Below are 27554 nucleotides of genomic sequence, written 5' to 3' on the forward strand. Positions count from 1 at the left end.
GTCTGGAAGGGCAGCCTCATACACAGGTCATGCATTTGAGCAATGTGAAATCTGACACCATTTCACATTCCGCGTCTGCATGACTGCAGCTTTCAGGTCTATGATAACACTCACCTGGAAGAGAGGGCAAAATGCAGGTGTTGGGACCTGGTTTCTCTGGGTTTTCAGGGGAATATTTGGCTTCAAGAATTTGGTGAAGGTTGAAAAATTCTCTGTACCTTCTGTAGATCAGATACTTCACCTCTCCTTTCGTCTTCACCTCAATTACAAATGTCTGGAAGAGAAACAGAAACCGCATAATAGAGAATAACATTCTCCATGCATTATCTGGAAGAGCTGCATTGCATTCATGACGAGACAAACAACAGACATGCACACATTTTTAAAGGGCTGGGTTAACTACAAGTTCTTTGTCCTTGTTTAATAGCCTACTTACAAAATAGTCAATGAAGCCTTTCTTCTCCTCAATATCAGCAATGGCGGCACTGATAGGAATGTTGTGGGGGAGCTGGTCAAAGTCACTAAGAAACAGAAAAGATTATAATATCAATATTTTTACCTAAAATGTTATTCTAATAAATTAGACTGAGAAATAACCTTGAACATATATACACACACACACGCACATCTGTAAGCACTGCGCATCTGCCAACAAGTTGCATCACCCTGTTAGTGATGTCTGTGGATGCCCGGATCTTATAATAAGTCAGCCAAAGTGAAACCTAAACTGTTCCCCTGTATAAACACGGACCCCCCCCCCCCCCCCCCCCCCAAACACTCACCTCTCATCTCGGATCTGCTGCAGCATTGCCATGTTGCGCTCCGTCAAGTAACGGAGTAAAGTTGAGCTTATGTCGCGAGAAAAGCAGCACTTGCAGAGTTAACAGTAAAATGTCGCCTCACACACACCACAGCTTGCACCGACTCTCGTCGTCTGGAAAGCTTTCAAGCGCAAAAAGGCAACACCAGAGGAAGCGAAAGTTCCTCAAAAAGAGATGTGACGACTGAACATTCATGTGGCCATGCAGATGTGATCCTGTCAGGGCGGGGAAATGCCACCACACACACCGCTGTCACACGGAAACTGACAGGTACAATACCTGACCCGCTTCTAGAGCTAACAGCTATGAGTGGCTTAGTATGACCTTTGACCAGCTCATTTAAACCACACAGATATCAATCTTATTCATGGCATGATACTTATGGAAAAAGCAATAAATAAAGAAAAGCTTCATATGAGAATAAGACACGTTCTTCATACTCTAAACCAGTAATGGTTGATTAGCTGACCAGACTCTGATATATTAGCCTCTTTCCCACTGTAGGAACCATTTGACGTTCCTGTAACCTTTTCAGTTCTTTGGCGCATTCGGACAGATCGGAACTTAGGGACCATGCCCCTGAGTTCCTATAACCATTTCAGCGCCTACTCAACTTCCGGGTCTTTCCTTAGTTCTGTAGGAACGCATCTGACGAACCAGGCTGACGTAGGTGATAGCTACGCCCTCGCGCTGAGCGCCGCTACTTAATTTCCGCATCGTCAGACCCCGCCATTTTTAAAAACCACTGTTTACGGAAGCATGGAGAACGCAGCTGATAAGTGGACGGACGACGAAGTCAGAGCCCTGCTGGCCGTTTTTTCAGCCGAGGAAATCCAGAGGGGGTTCGAAAGCACACAAAGAACACGATGGCCTTGTCGCTCTCCATTTTTGCTCCTTTGTGGTGTTTTCCTCTTCGCGGTTTGTTTTGTTGCTGAGTGGCGCTAAAATAACACGTCACTGTCGCAGATGGTTGCGTCAGATCGGTAGAGATCGGGTCTCCGACTCATGTCCGAATGCAAAGTGACACGGTTCTCTGGCGAAGGACAGTTCTTAGAACGTCTCTGTCCGAATGAGACTATTGTTACTGGCAAATTGTTGCTAATATGTCATCCTCATAAAAGTTAACTTTGCTTAGAAAGTTTGGTTGAAATTACTTTCCAAATAGATGTTTAATCAAAACTTTTCCTTAAAAACGTTATGGATGTTACATCAGCTGTCCCATAAATGTGCATCATTACAGCACATTCCAGCTACCAATGAGAAGACAAAAAAAGTACAAATGATTGTACATCTTGATAGAACAACCCTTCCCGATAATAAAAAATGAAGTTAGAAGATGTCTGGAAGTGATTTTCTTATTGCCCTTCTGGCCTTTTAGAAAGACAGACAATTTGTTCCATTGAAAATAAATTGTTACTTTAGAACATCTCCTTGTTAGTGAGGAAAAACATATATTTGCATGACTATTATGATCAAAAGTATTTCTGACTTAAAAAAGATAGACCTTGATGATATATTTTAAACAGGTTTTATTTTAAATATGGTTACTTTTTTTCATGGTGAGGTTGACATTTGCATGAAATAGCCAAAAAACAGCCAACATAGTCTATGTAGCCATACATTTTAAAACTATACTGTATCTGCACTTTTGTCTGTATGGAAAATAAAATTGGGCACAATGAGGATTACCTATCTAGGAGAAAACATATTTTTTTTAATGTGGTACAGGTTTCTTTCAGTTGCATCATACTAAGTCTCTTTGTAATTGTTTTTAATGAAAACACATTTCAACATGATTTATTTACATATCTTTACAATGAGAGAGTGATTTGTGTTTTAAGAAAAATGGTTCCTTTTATTTAGAAAAGTAACTACAGTTTACCAGTCAGTCTTCACAGACATTCAGTAAACGATGTAAATTTGTTGGCACCCGGGGGTCTTGTTCAGTAGGAGTCTGTGGGCTGAATTACAAAGGAGAAAGGAATAGGAACCACAACCATAAAACCATAGCTCCTCTGAGTAAAAAGCACCTTGTTTCACCAAGACTGAAACAGGAGAGCCAACAAAGGGATTAGAGGAAAAATATAACCTTCTGTGCACAGTCATTGTTCTTTCTAGTGCAAATGCCTGCAGAAATCTAAACTCTACTGGAACATGTATTATGTCACATTAATCTGAATCAAACATAGTAACTATGTTTAAGTTGTAAAGATTTCTTTTTTTTTCGTTCATTTTTTTTTTTATCTGAATACCAGCTATTTAACAACTGATGAAGGGGTAGGTGAAATATGTAAAAGTCTGAAGATACTTTAGGACATATTTATGCAGAAATACACATAATAACCTCAGATTGAGATGCACATGTAACTGGAACGGTGGCGTCCCTCTAAACTATCATTGGCAGGGGTTTTTAATGTATGTTACATCTAAATAACATGCAAATACAGTCATGAATATTATTTCATCAACCTGTATGGTTGCAGTAAATGCAATAGCAAGCAGCATGGAATTATTTAGAACTTGGGGGCTTTTCTGCATATAAACTCTCTTCTTTCTGTTGGTCGCTTTTCTGTCAATCTTCCACATTAAGTGTAAAAAGAACCAATCCAATCCCACCTTAGTGACAGCTTGATCACACCTCAAGCATCACATTGTAATGTAAGTGAATTACTAGTGATCAATTTAATATAGAGCAAGATTCATGACATTTACAGAGGCTGTTATCTTTTTTTTTTTAAAACCCACTGCTAAGATCTGAAAGTCTATCCTTCATGCTGCATAGTTAGGAGATATTCTGCCTCTATTTAGTCAGTGCCACCCTTTTCCCTGCAGCATGTTCTCATATTATTTCTTTTATCTAATCTGAAACACGACGCACACATTCTCTAAAATGCCTTTGCACGAACGCAGTGACCTCTCTCACTACTTTTCTTGTTGACATTCATAAGATGAGGGCTTGTCATTGCCAGAAATGATCTAAAGGTAAATGACTATAGAAAAAACATCTGATGACAGAGGCTTTACTTTCACTTTGAAGCATTTGTTTTCCAACACTAGATGTCAGTAAAGTTGATGAGATAAGATAAAGTGAATGTGTTGAGGCATTGTGTGTGTGTTAGAGAGAGAAATAACAAGCATGATTTCCCATCTGATTTATATATTTTTTTCATGTTCAAGATAACATGTAGGATATTGATTGTGCTAGATCTTGAATCCTTCTGGAGCAATCCAAACCACTTGCTTATGGTTGCAACACACATATATATATATATATATATATATATATATATATATATATATATATATATATATATATATATATATATATATATATATATATATATATATAACAAAAAAACATCCACAGTCTCTTCAGGCTTCCATAATGCACCAAAATATGCTTGTTTTCTAACACATTAGTCAGCAGACCTGCAGCCCATCGGCATGTTCAGTTTGACAATGTTTGTTGTCTCCACACTGGATACAGTAACAGTGAAAGCTGGTCAGCTATGAGCTGAACAGCTACTCAGACACAAGAAACAAGGCAAAGAGAAGGAACATCTGTGTCTGAGTGCAGAAAAAAATCTGCAGCACCTTGAGCAAAAGGGCGCGATTGACTGTATTTGTTCGCAGAAGTCAGAAACAAACACTTCAGTCGAGTGCACAGACAAATGTGTGAGTATCAGTGCAGCACATATCGACTCCAAATCTATTTTCACAGAGCCTGAGATGGATCCTTTGAAACGCTGCTCGTGTAACACACCATCACCAGCCATGAATTGCAGAAACATTTTTTAAGGGTGTATTTATCTTCAAGGTCAGGCCAGCTGCTGGAGTCTGTTGTGTTTGTGTGAGTGTGTGTGTGTGGGGGAGAGAGAATTTGGGGATTGTGAATGTGTGTGTGTGCGTGTTTTTAACAGAAGTGTACTGTAAGTGTTTGTATATAGTTTATCACATGCTAACCTTGGAATATAACTCTGAAACAGAAGTACACTGTAAAACGTCTGCTGATGAAATACAGTTAGTCATTATGTTGACAGGTACCAACACAAGCTTGCAAACACACACATACACACATGCTAAGAAACACAAGAAGTGACACTGGCAGAGTGTATCAACAAACACATGGTCTGTTTATTATGTTGACAGCTGGTTACCATAGCAGCATCATAAGAGAAACAGAAAGCAGGGAAGCTGAGCAGTTTTCCAAATGTTTCCATTGACCCTAGAATTGTGCAAAACCTAAATTTCGCAATGAAAATCTGGTAATGGAAACCCATAACTTGAAAAAAACCCATCAAATATAACTAAAAGGTTTTTACACTCATGAGTTTTTTTTTTAGATGTGTCAACATGGAAGTATAAAGCAAAACTTGGATTTTTGCTTCCAAAATCAAATTTTATACAAACACTTTTTGCACATTTGTGCATCACCTCTTGTGTCTTTGGATCTCATGCGACTGCTTGGCTTCAGGCAAAGATGGCACAGTAGACATGGACAGAGGATGAGAGATTTTTTTTTAAAAAAATGATTAAAAAGTTAAATTAACACGTCATACACAATAGCAAACAACAGCAACATGCAAAGTGAAACAATGAATTAAAAAGGGACAGTGAGGGAGAAGGGCTTCAAAAAGACATTGCCAATCCTCCTCAGCAAATGGAAAACCCTGAAGCGACGCTACATGATAATAAAAACCATATATGCAACTAATGCTAAACTCCACTTAGTGTAAACACCTGCAAATCTTAAAATTTTAGAAATATCACTTTTATTGAGTGAAAACTGTATTGAAAACACAGCTACTTATTCTTTATGTTGCCTGAGTTAAACCTGGTGGCACACCATGAAAACTTATAGCAATAGCCATGACTGGAGAAATAAAATCATTCAAGCATTCATTAAGAAAATATTGACTTATTACCTTCAGGGAACTATATGTAGGTTATTTCAGATTGCAATACTGTGTATGACACAACCTGGAGAATGTGGGGACAAGAAATCTTAACATTGCCCTTGTAGTTCAGCATAACAAAGCCTTTCACCTGGGTCTGCAAAGTTTCCATGAAGACTTCTCTGCAGATGTTCACACGGTGCAAAAGAATTCAACTGGTAACAGCAAAATACTTGATCTTGTTGATGTTGAAAGAGAACAAACATTTTCAAAATAATTACTCCTGCTAATAGAACATAGATGAAGTTATGATTCTGACAAAAGGCCAGAAATCTCCATGAGAGACTGAGTAAACACATTGTTAATACAGTAAATAATTTATGTAAACTTGGATTTTCATGTCAGTATTAGATTTGTTGATTGAACCAAATCCCCTGTCATGTAAAAACACACCTACCATTTGAAAAGCTAAACAGTTTAAAAGACATCAGGTGTAACATGACCAGAAGACTTGAGTAAACCTCGAATCATTTTTGTCTTTCAAAGAAAACTTTTTTTTCTGATTTCCAAACATTGAGGCAGTGGTCACCTGTACCTAAACAAAGCACATCAGATAATGTTGAAAATAAGGTGTTCCATGATTTAACAAGCTGCCTGTGTAACAAACCAAAGTCCAAACATCCTGGTTCATCCCACACACACTCCCAACCACACACAAGGCACTATATTAAGACTAAACACTCCAGTGTAACCATTGGCATGTGGTGCCTATTTGGAAAAATGTGGGGCTTCCTTCTCCCACTCCTTTGTGCAGTTTGAACTGATCTCTTGATGTTATGAGCATTGTTGTAGTCAAATGAGTGCAAACACTGAAAAGCTTTATTTCAAACCCATGAAAGCAATAGTGACTCTTTTTAACTAATGAACCAAAGCAGGCATGATGAAGTCCGACTGAACTGTTAGGAACTGTAGAGGCAAGTTCAGTTAACTATCACTGATTTTAGACCCAAACTGGAAAGTTGCAACATTATAGCATCCAGTATGTATCATCACAGCTCTGCCCACGTGAGTTTATACAGATAATATTACAGTGAAAGGATCAAAAGTCACCAAAAGTAAGGTTTCACTGTACAATCACACATCTGATGTTGTACTTCTTTTAATTTCCTCCTACTAACACCGGGTCTCCCTGAGTTTATTTTTAGGGCTAATATCTCCTAATCTTTGTGTGAGTAGACGAGGGATGCCCCTGTGCTATCAGTAACACACACACACACATACACACACACACACACACACACAGATCTGTGCACAGTTATGACTTTTAGCTGCCATCGCCATGACCTAATCGTCCACCTGTTGCTGTATAATATGTTGGTCATTAAAAACACATTTAATTCCTCCCACTCTCTCTCTCTCTCTCTCTCTCTCTCTCTGTCTGTCACTGTCCCTCTCACTTTTTCTCTATTTTCAGTTTGATCTGCAGACCTCTTTGTACACTTTTCAACCATGTTTGCATCTGCTTCAGTGAGTTTAATTACGGCTCAGCCTGCCACTTCAGTGTTCAGGGTTATTTTTTCTTCTTATTATTTACTGTATGTATATTCACATTTCAGAGTCAGTTATCCAAACTCTTGGCTTGTTTCTGAATTTATTTCGAATTACACATGAATCTGTGCACCTCTGTCCCAATCATCTCTCCCCCACAACAAATTGTTCCAGCATGTTGTCCTCACCACCTCAACCCTCCCATTCACATTTTCCCACAGTGCTGGAAAGTGCTGATGAAGGGTAATTCAATAGAGACAAGAGAGCTAAGGGAGTTTCAGGCCAGGACACTGAGAGGACAGAGGGTCAGTGCAGGACAATTCAAACTTTTGTGATCTGTAGGTTTTTACATAACATGACACTTTTATCTGTTTTATTTGGTTGCTGTTTGGATCCATTAACCTTCCAGATGCAGTGATTTCTTCAGATATTACACTATTAATGGGATTTAATGGGACCCCTGAATTAAAGATACTGTCAGAAATATTAACAAATGAGTCTTTTTTATGTGCACTGTCATAAAGATGCACATAGAAGGCTTTATTATGGAAAAATAAACCAATGAAATCATAAGAATATACTAGCCACAATCCCTGGCACTGTTTTTTCAAGCAAAACAATAATAACAAAAGTTGGTTTGAATCAAGCAATAAATGATGGGTTATTGCATTAAAGGGAGAATAATTATTTACAGTAGCTGTCACAGTGGCAAAGACCACAGAGCTGTCTGAAAAGGGCTTTTGTAGGATTCAAAACAAAGCCAAATGATGCTGCCAGTAAGGATCTTGTCTCTCTAAGTTTTCATTTTATATAAAGATTTCACTGTAATACTAATAGTTTATTTTACGATACACCAAATGTGGGAAAACTGTCAAAGCAGAATTTTAGGTGTTGAAATGAAGCCATGAAAGGCTCCACTCTACAGGAGATCAGTCTTTGCAGTAAGCAAGTTATGAAATTATTTAGCATGCTGATATTCCAGCTTGATTTTGCAAATGATTAGTAAAATCTGAAGTTTACCAGAGGAGTGTGCTATTAGATGTCATAAACTCACTCTTAAATGTCATTCAGTATCTATAATGATAATTCTTTTATGTAAAAAGACCTCTATATATGTTCTTTAACTTACTACAGCATTATGACAGTTAGTTTTTTTTCTTTCAAACGCCACCAACCTAAACTGATTGTTCTTGCAGTTTCACTAACCAAGATTAAGTGTCTGAGTAGCACAAACTGTAATTATGGATGTTTAAGGAAAAAATAAGGATAGTGTCCAGAATTATATGGAAATAAAGATAACAAATAAGGTAACAGTAAGTCTGATGTCTGAAAATAGAAATCAGGAGATTATTGTGATCACAGTAGAAAAATGGAGGAAAAACACAAGAAGACTGGTGACCTGTTCAGGGTGTATTCTGCCTCTCGCCCAGTGATTGCAGGGATAGGTTTCAGCTTCTTCCCTTAAATGGAGCAAGCAGCTAAGAAAATGGATGGAAAACACAAGAGCTTAAACTATGAGCTGGAGCCTGCAACTTTTTGTATGTAATAAAAAATTCCACCATGAACAAAAAGATCACCCAGCAAATTTCCTACTGTAGCAACATGCATGATGTGCTTCATATGCATGCTTATACACTGAAGTGAAACACTATTGAGTTACAGAGCAGGAAAAAAAAAACTAACAGAACAGAAATATCAAAGAACTGAAAAAAGCTAAGTGTAGTTCATAATCAGAAACAAGCAATCATTGTACAAAACCAATCCATTAATCAACAGCTTAAAATATATGTTTTTCACAGAAAAGCAGTGAAATGCAGATAAAAAAAAGGCCTCACCTCGATACAAGAACATTTAGATAATTCCTGCTGATTCTCATTCACTCTGTGATTCTCATTTGTTGTTTACTGGTGTGATGTGATGCATGCTTGATTTCTGTAAAGGCTAGGAGACAAAACAGCATATTTATAAAAAGTCTAAATATAAAAATCCAAAGTTTTTTTTTTTTGTTTTGTTTTTTTTTATAAAACAATTGCATTTATCTGTTATGTTGAGTTACAGTAATAAAAATATTTGACTTGATAAGATCTGGAATTTTATAAAATCGAATAAAAAGCTGTTTTATCGACAACACCCCAAGACGACACTGATGACTGTGGACCTAAATTGTTGTCATCTTCTTTGATGTAGTTTTCTTTTTTACTTGTTCATATTTAAGATAAAGAAGTCTAACTTCTTTTGTTTTTACTTACAGCAGTACGACCTTGTCACACTGTGTTTTAGTGTTTTGCTTTTACCTTACACTACTATCTAACAGTGCTAGTTGGTCAACATAAGCCTCAGCACAAAGATGGAGGCATAAATCAGGGCAGATAAGAGCATAAAAGGACAGATGTGTTGTACAGAGCAAAGAAAGAAACCCAGGGTGGAGATTAAGTCTGAAGAAAGTCACATAAAGAAATATTATTAATAGGCCAACAGCGTTTGCGTCATGTCTTGACAAACCCCTCGTCTTAAAATAGAGGTGGGGATGATATTGGTGCATGGGGGATACGTGGGACAACTGTGTATGAGATTGGAGGCAGCTATAAAAGTCTTATTGTGTCCTCCCCCTTAACTTTCCCATCTTACTTCCATCTCCAGACCGTTTCTCTTCTCCAGTCGCCTTCCATCACTTTTCCTTTTGCCTCATTTCTCTCCTTTCATCTGCAGTCATCCACCCCTTCATTGAGGTAAGACAAAGAAATAGTAATGAATGTAGCAGAGAACAGACGTTCAAAACTAAACACACAAATAGAAATAAGTTTCTAGATTGCAAGATTGAGCTGCAGGCATCTGTAGAGCAGAAAGCTAAACCACAACGATAGCAAGGATTACCTGTGAAAAGCTGCAACCAGATGAAATGTCAGTGCTAGTTGGATAAATAATAAAGCTGAAGTGTCAGCCAGTGATAGAATATGCTGTAGCTGCAAGGTGAATAGCAGCAGTGAATTTCTAAACCTCTGGATGAGATCTGGTTTCTGCTCTGCAGAAACTCAATCTATCATGAGCATCAATGATGTGGAAGGTTTATATAAATATGACCTGTCAACTCAAAATAAATTCAAAGATTACCACAATCTGAAATGATTAGAATCATTCTTTGATATCTACAAAGTATCTTAATGGGAGTCGTTCATCATCATTATTAAAATGTCACATCTTCAAGCGTTATCAGTAATGCTGGTCAAATATGTCTCTGACAGTGGCAAGTTAAAGCAGCTTTTTTAGAGGGGTTCAAATATGGGGTCCGTATAAGTGATTTCTCTAAACACAGTTAGTTTGATATTGATTTTGTATCTCATACATACCCACACACTGCAGTGTGTTGTCTCCTATTATTTTCTGCTCTGCAGTGGTTAGAATCAACTAGAAGATAACGTTAGGAGCCTGTGTTGGTGAAAGGGTGTTGGTTTATGTGTCACTATTAAAATGTGACATATTGAACTATTGCAATATAGCCTGACTCGATCATCCATCTTCTAATTGTTTTTTTTATTTTTTCCAACATTGTTCCTTTACCTTGAAATGAGTACATATTCATTAATAATACACTCCCAGTGTTGTGCCTTGACTGTATTTACTTGCTCATTGTACTTACTCTTGTTGTGTGCTTTCGGATAGTTCAACTTGTTAGATGTCTCAACTGATGTTGACCAAGATTTTTCATTGCTGCCTTCATCAAATGAATAGATGAGGCTGTAAAACTAAGGCCACTTTATTGAAGAAAAACTCAGGTTGACAGTTTTATTTATATATCAAACTCAGTGAAAAGCCTCTATTTGACAAATAGACTGGTTATGGTGCTAAAACAAAAACCCAGCTAACGTGACAAGCTCATATTTTCACTGTAGTATAAACTGCAGAGTCATTCTGTCTTCAGGACATTTAGGTTTCAGGGAAGGACTTTGGCCTTTACGCAACCGTGCATTTCTTTCAACACAACCGTCAAACCTCAAAGTCAAAACCATTATGAAAACAACTAACTATCTTAACAGTTCAATTAAACAAAACTAACAACTGAGATGTTAAAATGAAGAAATTGTTATTTCTTTATGACAAATATAGGCTCAGTTTATATGCTCTGTATGCTTTTTGATCCCCTCACATTTATTATATAAATTCCTGGAGCTGTTGCTGCTCTGCAGCATCTCGAGGATGAGTAACCACATGTTTTTTATCTTTCCTGGAAAATCATATGACAGCTGTGTTTTACTTTACGACACTGCATTACACACCAGCAGCTGGGTCTCGACACATTGGACACTTTGAACATGCACCATTTCTAATTTCTCACAGGGAAAGTGAGGAAAAAAGCGAGAAAGTGACAGAGCAAGCGATAAGACAAGCGCAATTTTCTGACTGACATTTACTGACACAAGAGAGCAAAGAGAAGAGACAGGATGCAAGACGGATGCTGAACTAGTCTTCATTAGAGGACACCAAAGATATAAAATCTGCTTAAGTTTAGTTGGGTGACTGCAGGAAATTAATCTCAATAAAATTGCAAGTTAGGCACTTTTTTATTAAGTATTTTGGAACTGAGAAAATCAACTGCGATTGTTTTTAAAGGATGGTTATCATATGTTTGCTTAAATTAAGCTAACACCTGCTTAGTAGTTAAATGTGTTCATCGTCCAATCTTTTCTTGATTGATTGGTCTGGACGGCAGGCATCCCAGCAACAAAACAGCCATGTTAAAATAACACTAAAAAGTTGATTTTACTCTGTTTAGTTTTTTTTTTTTTCCTTTTACAACAAATATGGTCTTGTCTTGCTGCCAATAAAACGTAGACGTTCGACCAAAGTAAAATGAATTATAATGCTGGCATGTGATGCTGCAAGTTTTCATGAAATACCATTTCATCACTTTTTATGTGCGTGTATAATGTTCTATAGGTTATTACTAGGAATGGGACTTCAACGCGTTAATTGCAATTCATTATTCACAGAAAAATTAACACATAAAAAAAAATGAACCTATTTAATCCTAAAACACAGAACGTTCATCAGTTCACAATTTCCTGGACACTAGTGCACACGATAGACCAAAGCTAATAAATGAGTAACTTTAGTGCTATATTTAGTTTTGATTCAGTCTGTATAATCCACAGACTTGTGTTGAGTAACATAAAAGCACATATAGTTTACTCTCAGTTAGCAGCAGCAGATGCTGCATAGCCCCGACCCCTATACACACTAACAAATGTTAGTGTGTGTAGATACGATAATATTGCTCGCCAGTTGGCATTATTATCACTGACCATGGTATCATGTCTTTTCATTAATTGTGTGGATTAAAATGCATTCATTCATTCATTCATTCATTTTCTGAACCGCTTAATCCAATTCAGGGTCGCGGGGAAGCTGGAGCCTATCCCAGCTGGCTTTGGGCGACAGGCAGGGTACACCCTGGACAGCTCGCCAGTCCATCGCAGGGCCACACAGAGACGAACAACCATTCACACTCACACTCACTCCTATGGGCAATTTAGAGTGACCAATTAACCTATCATGCATGTCTTTGGATGGTGGGAGGAAGCCAGAGAACCCAGAGAGAACCCACGCATACATGGGGAGAACATGCAAACTCCACACAGAAAGGCCACTGACCAAACCCCTCGAACCAGTGACCTTCTTGCTGTGAGGCCACAGTGCTAACCACTGTGCCACAGTGCAGCCTTGGATTAAAATGTAAAAAGTTAAAAGTGCTGGAGCTGTTATGAAAAGTAATTTGAAAAATATTTGAACTTAAGGTCTCATAGTTTTAATGAGGGATGTTTTTTCATTCTTTTTTTTTACTATTTTAAATCGAAATGCAATAACATACATTTTTCCAGACATTAATATAGGTTGAGTTTAAACTGTCAATCCCTGTGTCTACTATTTGATTCAGTCATCCACTAAAACCATGTAAATAAAAAAAAAAGGTTTTTGGGGCAAATATTGTTATGCGATTAAAATGCATTTAATCAAATTAATTACAAGTCCTGTAAATAAATATAAGAATTTACACCCTAAATTATTACATATCAGAATCAGAATCTCATTTATCGTCAAGAAAACATGAGGTAAACAGGGGGTTGAGGGGGAAAAAAGAAGAGTCTCTCCACTGCCCCACCAAGGGCGGTCCGAGAAGCCAACAAAAAACACCTTAATAGAAATAAGCACATACTCAGACAGTCACAACATAAGGAATAGAATCAGTGGTGGGAAAACAGGGTCTCCCAGATATTTATCTGTCCCACTGTTTGCTGACATAGAATTAAAAATCGCGTTGAGGAGATATTAGGAGTGTTGTGGTCATGTTAATGACAGCGATGACTGAAATGCATGTTCTACCTCTAGGCACACCAATAAGACATGAAGCTGTAAATCTCAACAGTCTGAAACGATGTGAAAAACTTTTTTTGTAAGTAAGCAGAATATCAAAAAGAGTCTATATAGCTTTTTGTCTTAAACAAATGACTGACAGTCTTTTAATCTGTTGGTATTATCTTTACAGTGCAATATTTGATAGCCGGGGACATAAATAAACATCTCAAAGACCACAAATAAATGTTCCCTTAATTGGCTTTTGATGCCAAAAGTCAGTCATATGGCAGGTGTCAGGAAAGGTGAGAAGAAATAGGCAGTAAATAAATTCTGTTTTTACTCTGTCCTTTAGTTAGGGTGTGCCATCATTTTGTTGGACTCCAGACAGAGCAACCTGCAGAGGGAGTATCAGCACAGCCTTACTGGGGGCTCTGCAAGTCTAATGGATACATGCTGTCTGTCACCAATGTGTGTGACTTACACAGCTAGAAATGCTCACACACACTTACACAAGGGAAATTAATAGGGCACAAAAATGATCTGACCAAACATTTGTCTTGTCAACCCAACACTTTCAGAGTGCTCTTAACCAAACAAGAAGCCTGAGTTCCTCCCTCAGCTCAGTTGTGACACCTGCTGAAAAGTAAACACTACTGCAGTTCTCTGACTTGCATTAGGGTTCACTCTTTTTACATATTGCAGGAAATTTTTCTTCCTTTGGGGAGTGTTTTATTGTAAATGCTTGTTTGACAAATTATAATCTGTAAGAAACACAGAATCAGTGAACAAATGGAGCAGTCCTCCAATGCTGCAGTCCTCGTCCAACAGAAATTTGCAGAGGCGGCACATATAAAAACAACTTTAGGATGACAGAATGACCAACTTGTGTGTCTATCTGAGAGAGCACCAATCTACAAATTACACATGCAAATAAAATAGAAATCATGGGTGATATATACCATGTGTATGCTCAAAGGGAAATTGTTAGACTGGATCATTGAACTGTTGAGCTGAGGTTTATTCCTCAGCAGTCAACACATTTTTAGGATAAATGGATTCAAAGATTTTTTTTCACTTTTGTACAAAATCCTTATTTCTGTGTCCCAAATGACTGTACACAACTATATAATATAAATGTTGTCCTTTCAGTACTGACAGTGCATCTTTTTGCCATTTCTCTGTTTCTTTCCAGCTGGCAGGATGGTAATGACGGATCTGTTAAAAGCAGAGGAGATCAAGAAAGCTCTTGATGCCTTTGCAGGTCTGTACAGACATTACGCCTGATGGGCACATTTGGTGGTTATGTACATGCAGTTCATGAGTAAATAAAAAACCTGTTGTGTCTTGTTCTGTGCATGTGTATATGAGAAGTAGGAGTCTATTTTTAATTTTGGAAGATTAACAATCTGACCTTTGCTTGGCCTCTTGTAGCTGAAACATTCAATCCAAAGAAGTTCTTTGAAATGGTGGGAATGAAGGCCATGACAGCTGAGAATGTTAAGAAGGTCTTCCAGGTCCTGGATGTTGATGGGAGTGGATTCATAGAGGAAGAAGAGCTCAAGTAAGGATTTCAAATAGATGCAACAATGCATAATAACCCAAGTTATTCCAGAGTCTGAGTAGTCTGCACATTGTACTGCTACAGTGGAATGAATTTGGTCTGCAATGTTTGTTTTTTTCATACAGGTTTGTGCTGAAGGGATTCTCTAAGGATGGCAGAGATCTGACTGATGCTGAGACGAAAGCATTCCTCCAAGCTGCAGACAAAGATGGAGACGGCAAGATCGGCATCGATGGTGAGCAGAGGGAGTAACATCCCACAGTGAAATTAAAATATATTCTAACCTTGGGCCGGGCTTCCTGTTGTCAAAGATTAAAGGCTTACAATAGAGCTTGTGCAAAAATGTGTAAAATTGAACATGGTCAAATAAATTCAAACTGACTAAAAGCATTGACAACATTGACCATCAAGACTCTTTCTATTGTTAAAATAAGAACTTGAATATTGCTGACCTTTGTAATTGGTAAGGCTTGACCCACTTGTGCACAATTTCACATGTTTTGGTTTGTTTTTTTGTTTTAATTTCCAGAATTTGAGACCTTGGTGCATGAGTAGAGGACAGATGAACCCCTTCTTCCTCCTCTTCATCCCTGCCACCTTCAAACTCTTCTTACTTTCCTGTGGACTCCACATATGGAGTCACACTTGGCCTGGTTGATACGAAACTACCAAAAAAAAAAAAAAAGGCCAACGGGCAGTCACCGTGAGGAGGCATTAGTTTCATTTATGATTTTCATTTTTTATGTATTTAACCACACATGCTGTAAGAATTCAGTCGTTCTCAAAGATTTAAAGATGGTACTAGTGTTGTAGAAGGTGTATATGTTAAAGACTCCTTAAGTCCCATTTTACTTCCTCTGTTTAATTTAAGCCGTGCATCTCATATTACTTAATTTGATTTCTGGATGCTAATGTATCAATTCACCTTTTTCTTCTCCTCTTCCTAAAACATTTTACCTCACCTTTATCCCCTCCTCCTCATTCCCTGCCTCTGATAAGACAATGTAGTAAGTAAAATCATTTAAAAGGAGAGCTGTGAAGAGAGAAAAGACATCAGTTAATGAAATTATATTAAAAAAAACAAACTTGAATTAATGTCTCTTTACTTAATGTTTATCATTGTGATGAAGCAAATAACTCACAGAACATGAAAAAATGTCAAAAGAAGCATATTTATTTGCTTTGTTAGTCTGTGTTGAAATGATGAGATCAATACAAATGTGAGTAGAGCAAGTATGTGGCTTAATCTTCTAGCAAGGTTGTTTATCAGTGAAAATGAACAGAGGCATAACCAGGAAGCCCCCATGAGATTTAAAGAAGATGTGAGTATTTTCAAAAAGCTTCTTTCTTTTCATATTTTTACCATCAGAAACAAACACCAAACACATAACAAATGAATTACTGTACAGACAGCTATTAAAATAATGATTCTAATCCACGGTTTCAATCATTTAGTTTTCCATACAGTGTCATTTTTTATTTTGGTACAAGTGAGTTGTTTTATCTAACACTGTACATCCACCCCCCCCCCCCCCCCCCCCCCCCCCCCCCATCCGCCACCCCCCCAAAAAAGACCCCCTGTTCATCAGGCTAAAAGCCATCACATGTCAGAGGTACCAACAACAACATTTATCCTGCTTTCACAACCTGATCTCGCAGCGTGAGTCACAAACTCCACCTGGATGAGTGGCAACAGCTCAGTGGATCCGAGGAGCAGATCTGTCATTGGTTGTTGTGGGCCGAAGCTTTACTGTGGCAAACGGGTTTGTACCTCTGAAACAAGAGTATGGTGGAAAATGTTACATGATACAACTCACGCTCAACTGATTTCTGCCAAATAAAACAAATACACACAGAGGCAAAGGATCCAGGTGGAGAAACTAACACCACAGTGACCCCAGCTTGAGGAAGGTAAAGTTTGGCTGTGGGTTGGGAGCATGCTTCATGGGGTCATTTTTCCACAACTTAAACTGTTTAATGTTTTAGAAGGTTGTGACAAGTCTTTGGGTTTAACTTTGGTGTTGAAACAGTTGCTGCTAAATACTAAGCAAAAAAAAAAAAAAAAAAAAAAAATAGAAATAAAAAAACTAAGAGATTTACTGTACTTTTTATGGAATTCAGTAATTAAAAATTATGTGTGTAATAAAAGTATAACCAAACAATTCCCTGATGCAGTAAAACAATCTTACTTACATCAATACCTCTCAACCTAGATATAGAATTAGTCTTAAATCTTGACTCACATTAGACCAGTTGTGAGGAACTCTGGTCCTGAAGGGGCAACAGTCCTGCACTTTCTTCATGTCTCCCTGCTCTAACCGCTCAATAAAAATAAATGGATCCAACAGCTTCTCAAGTTCTGCAGTGACTCAATTTGACAGGTGTGTCTGAGCAGGGGCACATGGAAAACTAGCAGGATGAGGACCAAGCTTCCCCACCACTGCATTAGACTCATATATTTTCTCTAATGTCAAGAGAGCGCTGATATTTATTATGCAATTGATTATAGGAATCCAAACTTTTGGTTTTTTTCTCTTTTTTTTCCCAGTAAACACTAAAATAAAATTACCTTGGAAACAGCGGGTTTTCAGGTGGCCCATGTGGTGATAATGCCTAAGAAATGAAAATTGTAAGAACCAAAAGAATTGAAGTCAAATCAATTCATTAAAGATAATAATTATCATTACAACAATGACCACGCACTATATAACAATGTAATACCTGGACATCAGCTGCTAAGTCACCCTTTCTGTCGGAAAGGGGAGAGACTGGTTGAAAATCGGCTGAGCCACTTCTGAGGTTGTGACTGGTTGGAGGAGGAGGTGGTGGGGGAGGAGGCAGAGGTTTTGCTTCCGCCGCTGGTTCTGTCTTCTTTTCAGGGACTGGAGAGATCGGTCGGAAGTCTACAGAGGCTCGGCGGTTTGGTTTGGCGGGGGGTGGGATGTCACCATAACTCTTTCCTTCTGGCTGCTCGGTGTGAGTGTCAGTGTCCAGCAGATTATTCATACTGTGGCTTCTTTGAGAACCACCACTGTGTGAGTCAAAGTAGTATAAAAAATATTATCTGAAAGTTTTTGATACAAACAGAAAAACATCTGAAGCTTTTCTCAGCTTTAAAATGTTTTGTTTTTGCTGTATGGACTGACAATTGACTGGCAACTCCCACCTGGCAGCCAAAGTGTTGGAGAAACCTTCAACAGGAGCCACATAGGCAGCAGGAAACCAGCCCTGACTAAAGGACATGAAACACAGCAGATTAGACAACAGATCGGTTCAAATTTAGATACTTCTCTGTCCTCTCATGATATTATATGTTTGTTAATGAATTATATTGTAATATTAAAGTCAAAGCAAATCAGAGATGAAAGTGTGTTCTGAGTTTGTCACATCAATGAAAAATATGTTATCGACTACACAGCCAAACCTAAATGACCAAAACGTTCAATAAGTACACATAATTAAGCTTTAAACAACTGTGGTAAAAACACACACACTGACATGTAAAATATGTCAGCCATGACCCAGATGTGGACTGCGTGGGTTTGTCCTCTCAATACTTCAAGACCGCTTCAGCAGAGATGGGAAGGATTCAGTCCAGTCGTTACAAAAAATTCAGTTCATTCCAAATATCCAACTCTTTTGACTCTGTTCCTTTAAACTGGATTTAAAGTCACAAGGCTACGGTATGGCCGGCAAAGCTGATGCCAGTGAAATGTGTAATCTCACACTTGAGTGTATGGTTGTGGCATCATGTTGCAGTTTTTTTCTATCTTTATGCACAAGCTCAGTAAGAAGCTCCAGAAATCCAAAAACGCGTAATCATAAACTAACCAACTAGAGGAAGCACTGCCTCATAACCGCGCTGCAAGAAAGGATGACCATCAGGTTGAGAAGAGGTGCACATTGGGTCTCCACAGTCCAACAAGGAGCACGACTTAACCTTACGCAGATGCCGCACGGGTATAAATCTTGTTTAAGATAAGTCGGGATTTTCTTACTGCAGAAATTATAATTATGTTCAATAATTTCGTCAAACCTTTAAACCAGGGGTGTCCAAAGTCAGTCCACAAGGGCCTCTGTCCTGCAGGTCTTGGATTTTTATTGCTGCAGCATGCCTGAATCTGATTGATGAGTCAAGATGAGTAGGCAGAACTGACGACATGAAGTTGAGGAAAGGCATTTAATTTGAATCAGGCGTGTTGATCAGGGAGACAACTAAATCCTACAGGATTGAGGCTGTCGAGGACTGGAGCTGGACATCATCCATTAGTGGGCAGTGTTGAGTTTGAAGTTCACATTTTGACAATGGCTGATAGCAGTAATATTTCACTATAAAGTAATTTACTATCATCTAAAAACACTAGAAGAAGTAAAAGAATAAAAACCACAAAGTTTTTTGTTCTAAACTTCTTCTGTGTCTTTATTGGGTGCTTTTGATTTGGCGGTTTCCACATCATCTTCTTCCTGTTGCTCTTCTTCTCTGATTTGTTTATTTTGCTAGTTGTGTGTGGGTTATTCAACTCAAAACTGCCCCAATGATTTTCAGTAGTACTGCTCCGTTTACTGCATCAAGGGACAAAAAGCTAAGCCCCTGGAAAAACTGACCCTGATAAACAAATAACCGACACAGGACACAGACCAAACCGTCCATTCGTCTGAGTATCAACTGCGTTGAGCATAAATGATCCAAGACTTTCCTGAAATGGAATTGGCCACATGGTGTGCCCATCAAAATAATGTTCTGCCCAGAAAAAGCTAGATTTTTCAGAAATGATACATCACTGCAGTCCAGTTATAATAAGGTTTTGCAGCAGATTATCCTTTAATCCCAGCAAGGTTTGCAAAAGAACCAAAGCAAAACAAGACCAGTGTTGGTGTTCATCTCTATTAGTCTGGCTCTGAGCAACATCAATGTTTTACTTTTATGCGTGGCTTTGCCTTAATACAAAATTAATCCACTTTTTGTTATTGTCTTCATATGCTTGCTCTTACTTTCATAATGTCTTATGCAGATTTGTATTTGATACACTGACATGCTCTGCCCATAAATGTTACGCAATGTTTCTGTTCTAGATAATTAGATTTTGTCGTTTATAGTAATAAAATGCCAATCTTCATCTCCTAACTTCATACACTTGTGTTAATTCATGGATTTGTTTTACTACTGATCAATACCATGGCTCAAGTGAGTAAAAAATCTTTCTGTATTGCAAATACAGCAAGTGCAGACTCCTAAAGGTAAGCCAAATAGTATTTTAATCCCTGTTCCGAGAACAGCTTCCATTGTCTCTGCTGGTTACAAGGAAGAGCAGCAATATGAAAAAACAAAATATTGGTCACGGTCAAAAAATAATTTTTCAAAACCTGGATGCTGTGAAAACACTGGACATTTATTTTAGAATCTGATAAGATTCAGAAAATCTTGGCTCTGCTTCTAGTTGCACATAAATCTCCCAAAAAAAGAACCCACCGCAGGTTGCTGTCCGTGCGTCCGTATAGCCACCCGTTGCGAGGCTCCTGAACCAGTACGATGACAGTCTCTCCTCTGTTAAAAGGTAGAAGCTTTGGGTTTGATGAAGAGGGATGAGACACAAGAGCTCTCATGGCTCTTCCTGCTCCAAGACCCAGTGATTCTCCCACTGAACTGGAGCGAGAGCGACTGGGGAGGGGAGATGGTGCTGGAGAAGAGGACAGATAAAAAAAAAGAAAGGAAAGAGGAAAAATTAACAGAAGATGAGAATACTCTAGGCATATACACAGGCAAAGTTTCAAAGTTCATCCAAATTTTGCCAACTATTACATTGGTAACATGTTGCAGGCGCAACAGCCACATCTATTTCTCACCTCTAGAGGGCACTCTGCCCAGTGCCTGCTGCTCCCGCCTGGCCCAAGACATATCCTCATCTCTGGCAACTGTCTGAAGCAGGGAGCTTACTGATCCTCGAAGCTGGCAGAGGAAGATTTACTGTCAGTGGAAAGCAACTGATAGGTCTAACAAGCTGGTGCTGGATTTAGTTTGTAAAACAATGTTCAGAGCAGCTGGTTTTAGGCTGCAAATGCCATGGCCAAAGAATAATTTCTCAAACACCTGCCTTTCCATTATCTGCTGTCTGGGTCAAGGGTTGGTAAAACAGTCAACAGAAAGCGGTGCAAACTACCAGACCTTTAAGAACTGCCTCGGAAACATTGGCCTTAAAATTAAACTATATACAAACTGGTCTGCTATATCCTCCGAATGCTGGCGGTCAAAATATTGGTGAGTGCTTATTTGTGCAGCTCTCCATAGAAGATTTCACAAGTGAAACTTTGCTTCTGGTTCATCCAGTGTTTGAAAAACAGAGCCAGATATGATTGGGATGGATGGTAGAGATCCAGCATTGAGGCAAGAGGAATTGGGGGAGGCCAGATCTGACTGTGAACTCAAACCTGATCCATACTCCATGAGAAGAGAGAACTTTTGTCTTGTTCTTGAGGCCCAGAGAAGAAAATGTCATTTTGTTCTCACAGATGTGGTTGAAGACAGTTCTCAACACATCAGGGGAATAAAACTTTTTTCTTGTGGGGCTCCAAGAAGTATCATGTTTCATGAAAAAGTTCAAGAGACCATCCGTGCGAATAATAAAGATGTGTAAACTGGTTCAAGTCAACTCTGCAAAAAGGACAGAAAGACTTAATGAAACGCTGCTGACTGTCCGTAGAAATAAATCCCATAGATTTGTCTCAGAACTTGAGCAAGTTTTTAGTATTTTGTAAATTTGTTTCTCTAAAATGTGAATTTGTTTTCAAAATGTAAATGTGTTTCCTAAATGTTCGCTAATTCCTGAAGAAGTAATGTTGCATATAGAAAAAAACAATACACTAAATCAGATCACTTGTCAGTACCTGTGCCTCTTGGTCCAAATGGGTGGGAGTTCGAGCTCTTGAGCCCCTCGTCTCATTCACTTTCTCCTTCCATCCGTCTGCCTTTTGCTGGAGGGAACCACCAGTCTGAAAACAGATGACAGAACTGAGGACCTCATTAAATCTCAAACTAATAGGGTAGCAAAAAGATTAGCATAAACTTCAGTAAATTAGATAATGTAAAATTAAACTAGAGTTTGATCAAATAATTAAGGAATTAACATGCCATGACATGACTAGAATAAAAATGCTGACATACTCAGTATCTATGTTGCTGACAGGGACATTGGATATTCAGGGTTCCCAAGAAGCAGCAGCACTGCTGACTGACAGGTGGTGCAAACCAAACCCAAAAAAATGAACAAAACAAGTTTACTTTTAGTTATATTTTCCATGTTGCTTATCTTTTCCATTACTGCTGGGCATGTGCACTATGTGTGTTGAATTTAGAGTTTGTCATGGTTATATAGTTTTTCCTACAGGAGTCAGTTGCAACATGTAATCTGTAGGATATCACTGCATCCTGCACACTGGATCTTTCATGAATAACTGGCTCAGATGCACAAACACTGATTTGGAGCATGATTTCAGCTGGTTACTATGGTGACTATCTTAAATTAAACTCCCATACACTGATTTATTATCAAAACAAGGCACATGGTTCATCAGGTGGTGCTTTAACTTTGTAAGAAACACACAATGTGGTGAACTTTAGTTTTCTGCTGGTATGCAGGACTGGCAAGTGTGTTTGCATACCCTGTTAATTAGGAACAGGAGTGACTGTGTGAGGCCGCAGTGCTTCTCTGCCAAGAAGCGATACCTCCTCTCCTCCTCCTTCAGGATCTCCTGCTGGCTCTGCCTCAGGTACAGCATGTAGTCACTGTTCTCCTGAAAACACACAGAGAACTATCACATGTAAACAATGTCACAAAAAGTATTATTGCTACACTCTTATATATATGCTCACATGTGAACCAGCCCAAAGTTTATGAGTATAGATTTTTACCAGAGAGTCCCTGTAGGTTCCACGTCTCAGTTGTTTCTCCAAAGCCTCTGCCTGGTTCCTCACCTCCAGCTCATACACTCTGCGACTACCCTGCAGCACAACAAACAGTTTGACTTAAAGAACGATAAAGTTTCCCCCAATTGTTCATAGGATGCACATATGATGATGGTTAAAAGCTGTTTATCCCTCCTCTTGCATGCTCTCCAAGATGCAGAATACAGTCACCTGTCTTGATTTTGATCAAGCTTGATATTGGCATTCCTGACATGACAAATAAATGCTCTCTTGTTTAAGAGGCAGGAAACCATCATCACCATCATGACGACAGGTGGCAATGCTACATCATCTTTTTTGTGCTTGTAATAGCCTCCTGCTGTATTTCAGATCTGTTATGGTGAATCCATTAACCAGAGTTATCTTCTTTTAAAATATTTATTGCTTGCAACTCAAACTGGGTCATTCTGACATTCGACATTCAGACTTTGACATTCCACCAAACAAACAGAAAAAACAAAGAAAATTGCTAATTCCTGAGATGCTATTAGCATCTTTAACTCAGACTTTCACACGAACAAAAAGGCCAGAAAAAATGTATTTTTCTGTTTGTTTAGGACAAGAATAAACATAATGAGTTTGAGTTTCAGCAAATGGTTGAGATGCTAAAAAAGAAGTCATTAATAAACATGTAACAACAGTGAAATGGTTCAAATTTGAAACAGTTGTGTTATAACAAACACTTAGTTTGGGTTTTACATACCCAAACCAATTGGTAGAAATGGTTCAGGCAGGTTTATTTCCACAATCTTTTGAAGAAATTTATTGAAGTCATTACAAATTTACCTCTACCAAAAGCGGCAGGCCAGGATCTTAAAGGGTTAAGACTTAAGCTATTATGTACCTGGGCTCAAGGCAGGAATTTTATCTGGTTTGCTAAAAAAAAAAAAAAAAACATCATCCTAGGACTTTTGCACATGTAGAAGAAAAAAAATCATTTGTACAACACTCAGATGCTAAATGCATATATTTGACTTTTTCTGTCTTGCCTTGAATTTTTTCTTGGTAATGTAATCAATTGCTTTAGAGAATAAATAAGTAGCATATTCATGTAGGCTTCTAATGAAGCACATGTGTTATGAAGTAAACTTACATCAATGTACTCCTCATCCAATTTAATATTGTTCTCCATTGCTTGCAACACTTCTATCTGGAACCACTGAAACTGCAGCAGAAAGAAAGACAATGCATTTTGTGATGGAAACAAGTGATCAATAAAACTTTTACCCTTGTTCAAACAGTATGAGCTTGACTGAATTGTTTGACTAAAGATGTAAACAAATGTGGTCCTTCCTCGGGTCAGCTGAGTAATTGCACGGCAAGCTTTTATTCTCTCCATCACCGGAAGCAACTACAATGAAGCAGTGTTTTCGATGGATACACTAAGTAATTAGGTGAAAGGATAAACTTTTCTCTAACAATAACAGGGTATTTTCCCAACTTTTAAAACAAGTTACATCCACATTTTGGAAAAGATTTAGGAAAGTTAGATCATGATAATGTGCTCTACATACTGTAATATGTTGTGTTGAATTCATTGTCATTCTTCAAAGTATGGTTTTATCACCGCCAGGCACGCAAAATAGTTTTTAGGATTTAGGTATTTACAGTTGTTGTTCATGTTTTTATAGTGTTTTAAAGTCCATGTTTTTAGTTGGTGCTATCAAGGTGCAGGTATTCTGCACCTACTAAGGAAATGTACTGACCACTCCCTCCATCTCTGCAGTGAGTCTTCTCTGTGTTTCAGATATCTGGATCAGGACATCCCCTGTTCAAAACAAAAACAGTCTTTACCAACAACCACAGACCAGATTAACACACGTTATGGGTGGTTCTGGGTTTGCCTATAGTAGTTGAGGTAATGAGTGCAGCTGACAACAGTCCTCATCCATATTTTAAGGGCTGCTACTCAATAGGGCTCATAGTCATGCTGACCTTCTCAGTTAGCCAACTAAGTATGTACTGAGCTAACCTTCACATTCAATACTGAATGAGTGTTAGCATATTGCTAATTGCTATTAAAACGCTTCCACACACCCCCAGAGTAACAGTGAAAGTGAAGCTTATAGAAAATGAAAGCTCATATAAATAATGATGTTGTGCACAAAGTAACACAAAGATACATTTGTGTAACCCACTAAAGCAGGCATATTAGGAAAAAGATATAGATGAGCAGCAGGATAAAAAATAGTTACTGTGTGTGGTACTTTATAAACTAGGATGTATTAGTATAATTGGGTTTGACAATAAGTGGTACTCTGGCCATCTGTAGAGGCGAACATTGTGTGTGTAACGCAATAAATTAAGGCTGAAAGCTGTTGAGTAAATTGGCAACAAGTTCAAACAAAGCCCTTTATGTATACACAATCTTACCAAGTGAACGAGATGAGAGTGTGTGAAGGGCCTGGTCACCCATCTTAGCCACAGCACTGAAGTAGGCCTCACTGCAAACAGCTAAAGCTGACACAGAACCAAAAAGAAATGCTGCTTTAAAACCAAATAATTAAAATACTTAATGCTACAAGCATATATGGGCATACTGGTAACATTTTCAAAGTGCTCTTAATTGGGTCAATCAGCACTGCCTTTATTCATTAGGAGTAGAAGCTTTACAGCACTGACAAGTGATACGTGATTCTAGTCTAGGAATAGCATCATGCCAGTGAGTATTGTGTTACAACACTACTCTGTGACTGATGGCCTATTGTTGTTTTATGAGGCAGAGTTGGCATAAATGATGCATGCTGCTCACCTAATCACCAATGTTACATACATGGCTGAAGATATGTAAACAGGAAGTGCAGTCAAGCTGACACCAATTTAAATTCTATCCAATAATATGATTTTCTCTGGCATTTAAGTGTAGTTTTTTAAACATTTTTTCCACATACTATAAATGATTGTTACTGTAGAAAATGATTCAGTATAGCATAGAATATCATTGTACTGTATGACTCCATAACAGGAACAATTACACCCAACTTCCCCCATTAATCCTGTTGTAGAGGCACTGTTTTTTTTCCTTTTAAATAATATTTAAGATTCTTGTGAATTCAATGATCAGCAAGAACCCAGCCATCATATAAAACCCACAGTATTTGTCCAATTCATTAATATTTAATAGTGTAAATGAGTGTTTCAGAGGCCAACCTTTTAAGACCTTGCAAAGCTCAAAATCCATTTTCAGCCATCATTCACCACCTGACTCACCTTGGAAAGCCTTAACATAGCTGGTTCCTAGAGTAACAAGCTTCTCCAGACCTGGGTTGAAGTGCTCCATCAGGTTCTACATCAACACAGAAAACAAGAGCAACCAAGAAATGTTAGCTGTGTCAAAAACAGCAACAGTCCATTGTTTCCACCCCATGATCACCACTCAAAGGAAAAAAGAAGAAAATATCAACTGACCGTGTAGACGCTTAAAGTAGATTTGTGCAGCTGGTCACTGCTGACTCCTGACATGATGACCAATTTAAAAATTAGATGTGAACTGAGAAGAAGCCTTGGGAAAAAAAAGAATGTTAGAGACAGAATAGACTTCTGTAAAATGCCTGCTTTCCCATTCAAACTCTGCACAAAGTTTCTCAGGTCTGATCTCAATAGATTAAGTCACTTTCACTGCAGTCCAACTTGTTCTGTTGTTGATCCAAAGCTGCTAATGTCTGTTTCATAGAACGATTGTGCTTTCTTGCTCTCGCTCTCTTTTTCAGTCAACCATTAATGAGCTCCTTTACCCCCTTGTCATCACCTGTTTTTGTGGAAAGAGCACGCAAGCATGTGCAGAAAGGAGAAAAGGGAGTAGGTGGCATTGATATGGCTGGATGAATTATTAACTGTAGACCTGAAAGAAAAGGAGGACAGCCAGCTGCCCAACTGTGACGTATATCGGTTCACACCTGAGGGAGGAACTCAATTGAAGTGAAAGCAACTGCTGTTAAAAAGGACATGGTCAGGTAATTCATGCAATATCAAAGACATAAAAAACTCTAAGAGATCACACAAGACAGGGGAGGTTATCACATAGCTATTTATAAGAACAAGAATGTACCTGTATTCATTAAATAATTGGTTCATGAAATTTTAATAAGTGTAATTCCCAGGATAAAAAACACATTAGGGTTGCCTTTACTTAAGGACTTAATAAGGTACTTATATTGTCTTCATGACTAATAGATGTAGTTGAGACTTAGGTAATGTCTTTTCACATACAAAAAATGACAGCATGATCAACAACTTAGCAAGAGCCTTTGAGACCCCTACAACTTCCTGTAATATAAAAAATACAAAAGAAACACTTCATCCATTTTATTTATTGTATCACTTCATGGCCATAAATCTTATAAAAAAAAAACCTCGGAAACAAAAACATTAATTGCAGTTTTTAACAAAAACAACCAATACTGTTAGCAATACTATCG

The 27554-nt window shown here is 38.2% G+C and overlaps 3 protein-coding genes across 3 annotated transcripts in view; 1 reads left to right on the forward strand and 2 right to left on the reverse strand.

Moving 5' to 3' along the window:
• ncf4 (neutrophil cytosolic factor 4) overlaps positions 1 to 1349 on the reverse strand; it is a 28174-nt gene extending 26825 nt beyond the window's left edge. The window contains exons 1-3 of the mRNA XM_079264420.1: positions 783 to 1349; positions 437 to 521; positions 115 to 274 (exon numbers count right to left, since the gene is read on the reverse strand). Of these exons, the coding sequence (XP_079120546.1) occupies positions 115 to 274; positions 437 to 521; positions 783 to 814 (277 nt within the window). The 5' untranslated portion in view covers positions 815 to 1349. The remainder of the gene's footprint in view (positions 1 to 114; positions 275 to 436; positions 522 to 782) is intronic.
• Positions 1350 to 9818: 8469 nt separating this feature from the next.
• pvalb7 (parvalbumin 7) lies at positions 9819 to 16610 on the forward strand. Its single transcript, XM_079238222.1, has 5 exons — positions 9819 to 9993; positions 14808 to 14876; positions 15047 to 15176; positions 15302 to 15411; positions 15706 to 16610. Exons 2-5 carry the CDS (start codon positions 14816 to 14818, stop codon positions 15729 to 15731), a joined length of 327 nt encoding a protein of 108 aa, XP_079094348.1. The 5' UTR covers positions 9819 to 9993; positions 14808 to 14815; the 3' UTR covers positions 15732 to 16610.
• A 106-nt stretch (positions 16611 to 16716) lies between these two features.
• Positions 16717 to 26598, reverse strand: baiap2l2b (BAR/IMD domain containing adaptor protein 2 like 2b; the record flags this gene model as incomplete). The annotated part of the gene is made up of 14 exons (XM_079238221.1): positions 16717 to 16949; positions 17746 to 17789; positions 17898 to 18207; positions 18343 to 18408; positions 20647 to 20854; positions 21021 to 21123; positions 22059 to 22163; positions 22833 to 22964; positions 23083 to 23172; positions 24230 to 24301; positions 24843 to 24904; positions 25510 to 25596; positions 26347 to 26422; positions 26545 to 26598. 14 exons carry the CDS (start codon positions 26596 to 26598, stop codon positions 16874 to 16876), a joined length of 1485 nt encoding a protein of 494 aa, XP_079094347.1. The 3' UTR covers positions 16717 to 16873.
• Between the last annotated feature and the right edge of the window lie 956 nt (positions 26599 to 27554).

Source organism: Telmatherina bonti (assembly GCF_933228915.1).
Source record: "Telmatherina bonti genome assembly, chromosome: 3".
Classification (NCBI taxonomy): domain Eukaryota; kingdom Metazoa; phylum Chordata; class Actinopteri; order Atheriniformes; family Telmatherinidae; genus Telmatherina; species Telmatherina bonti.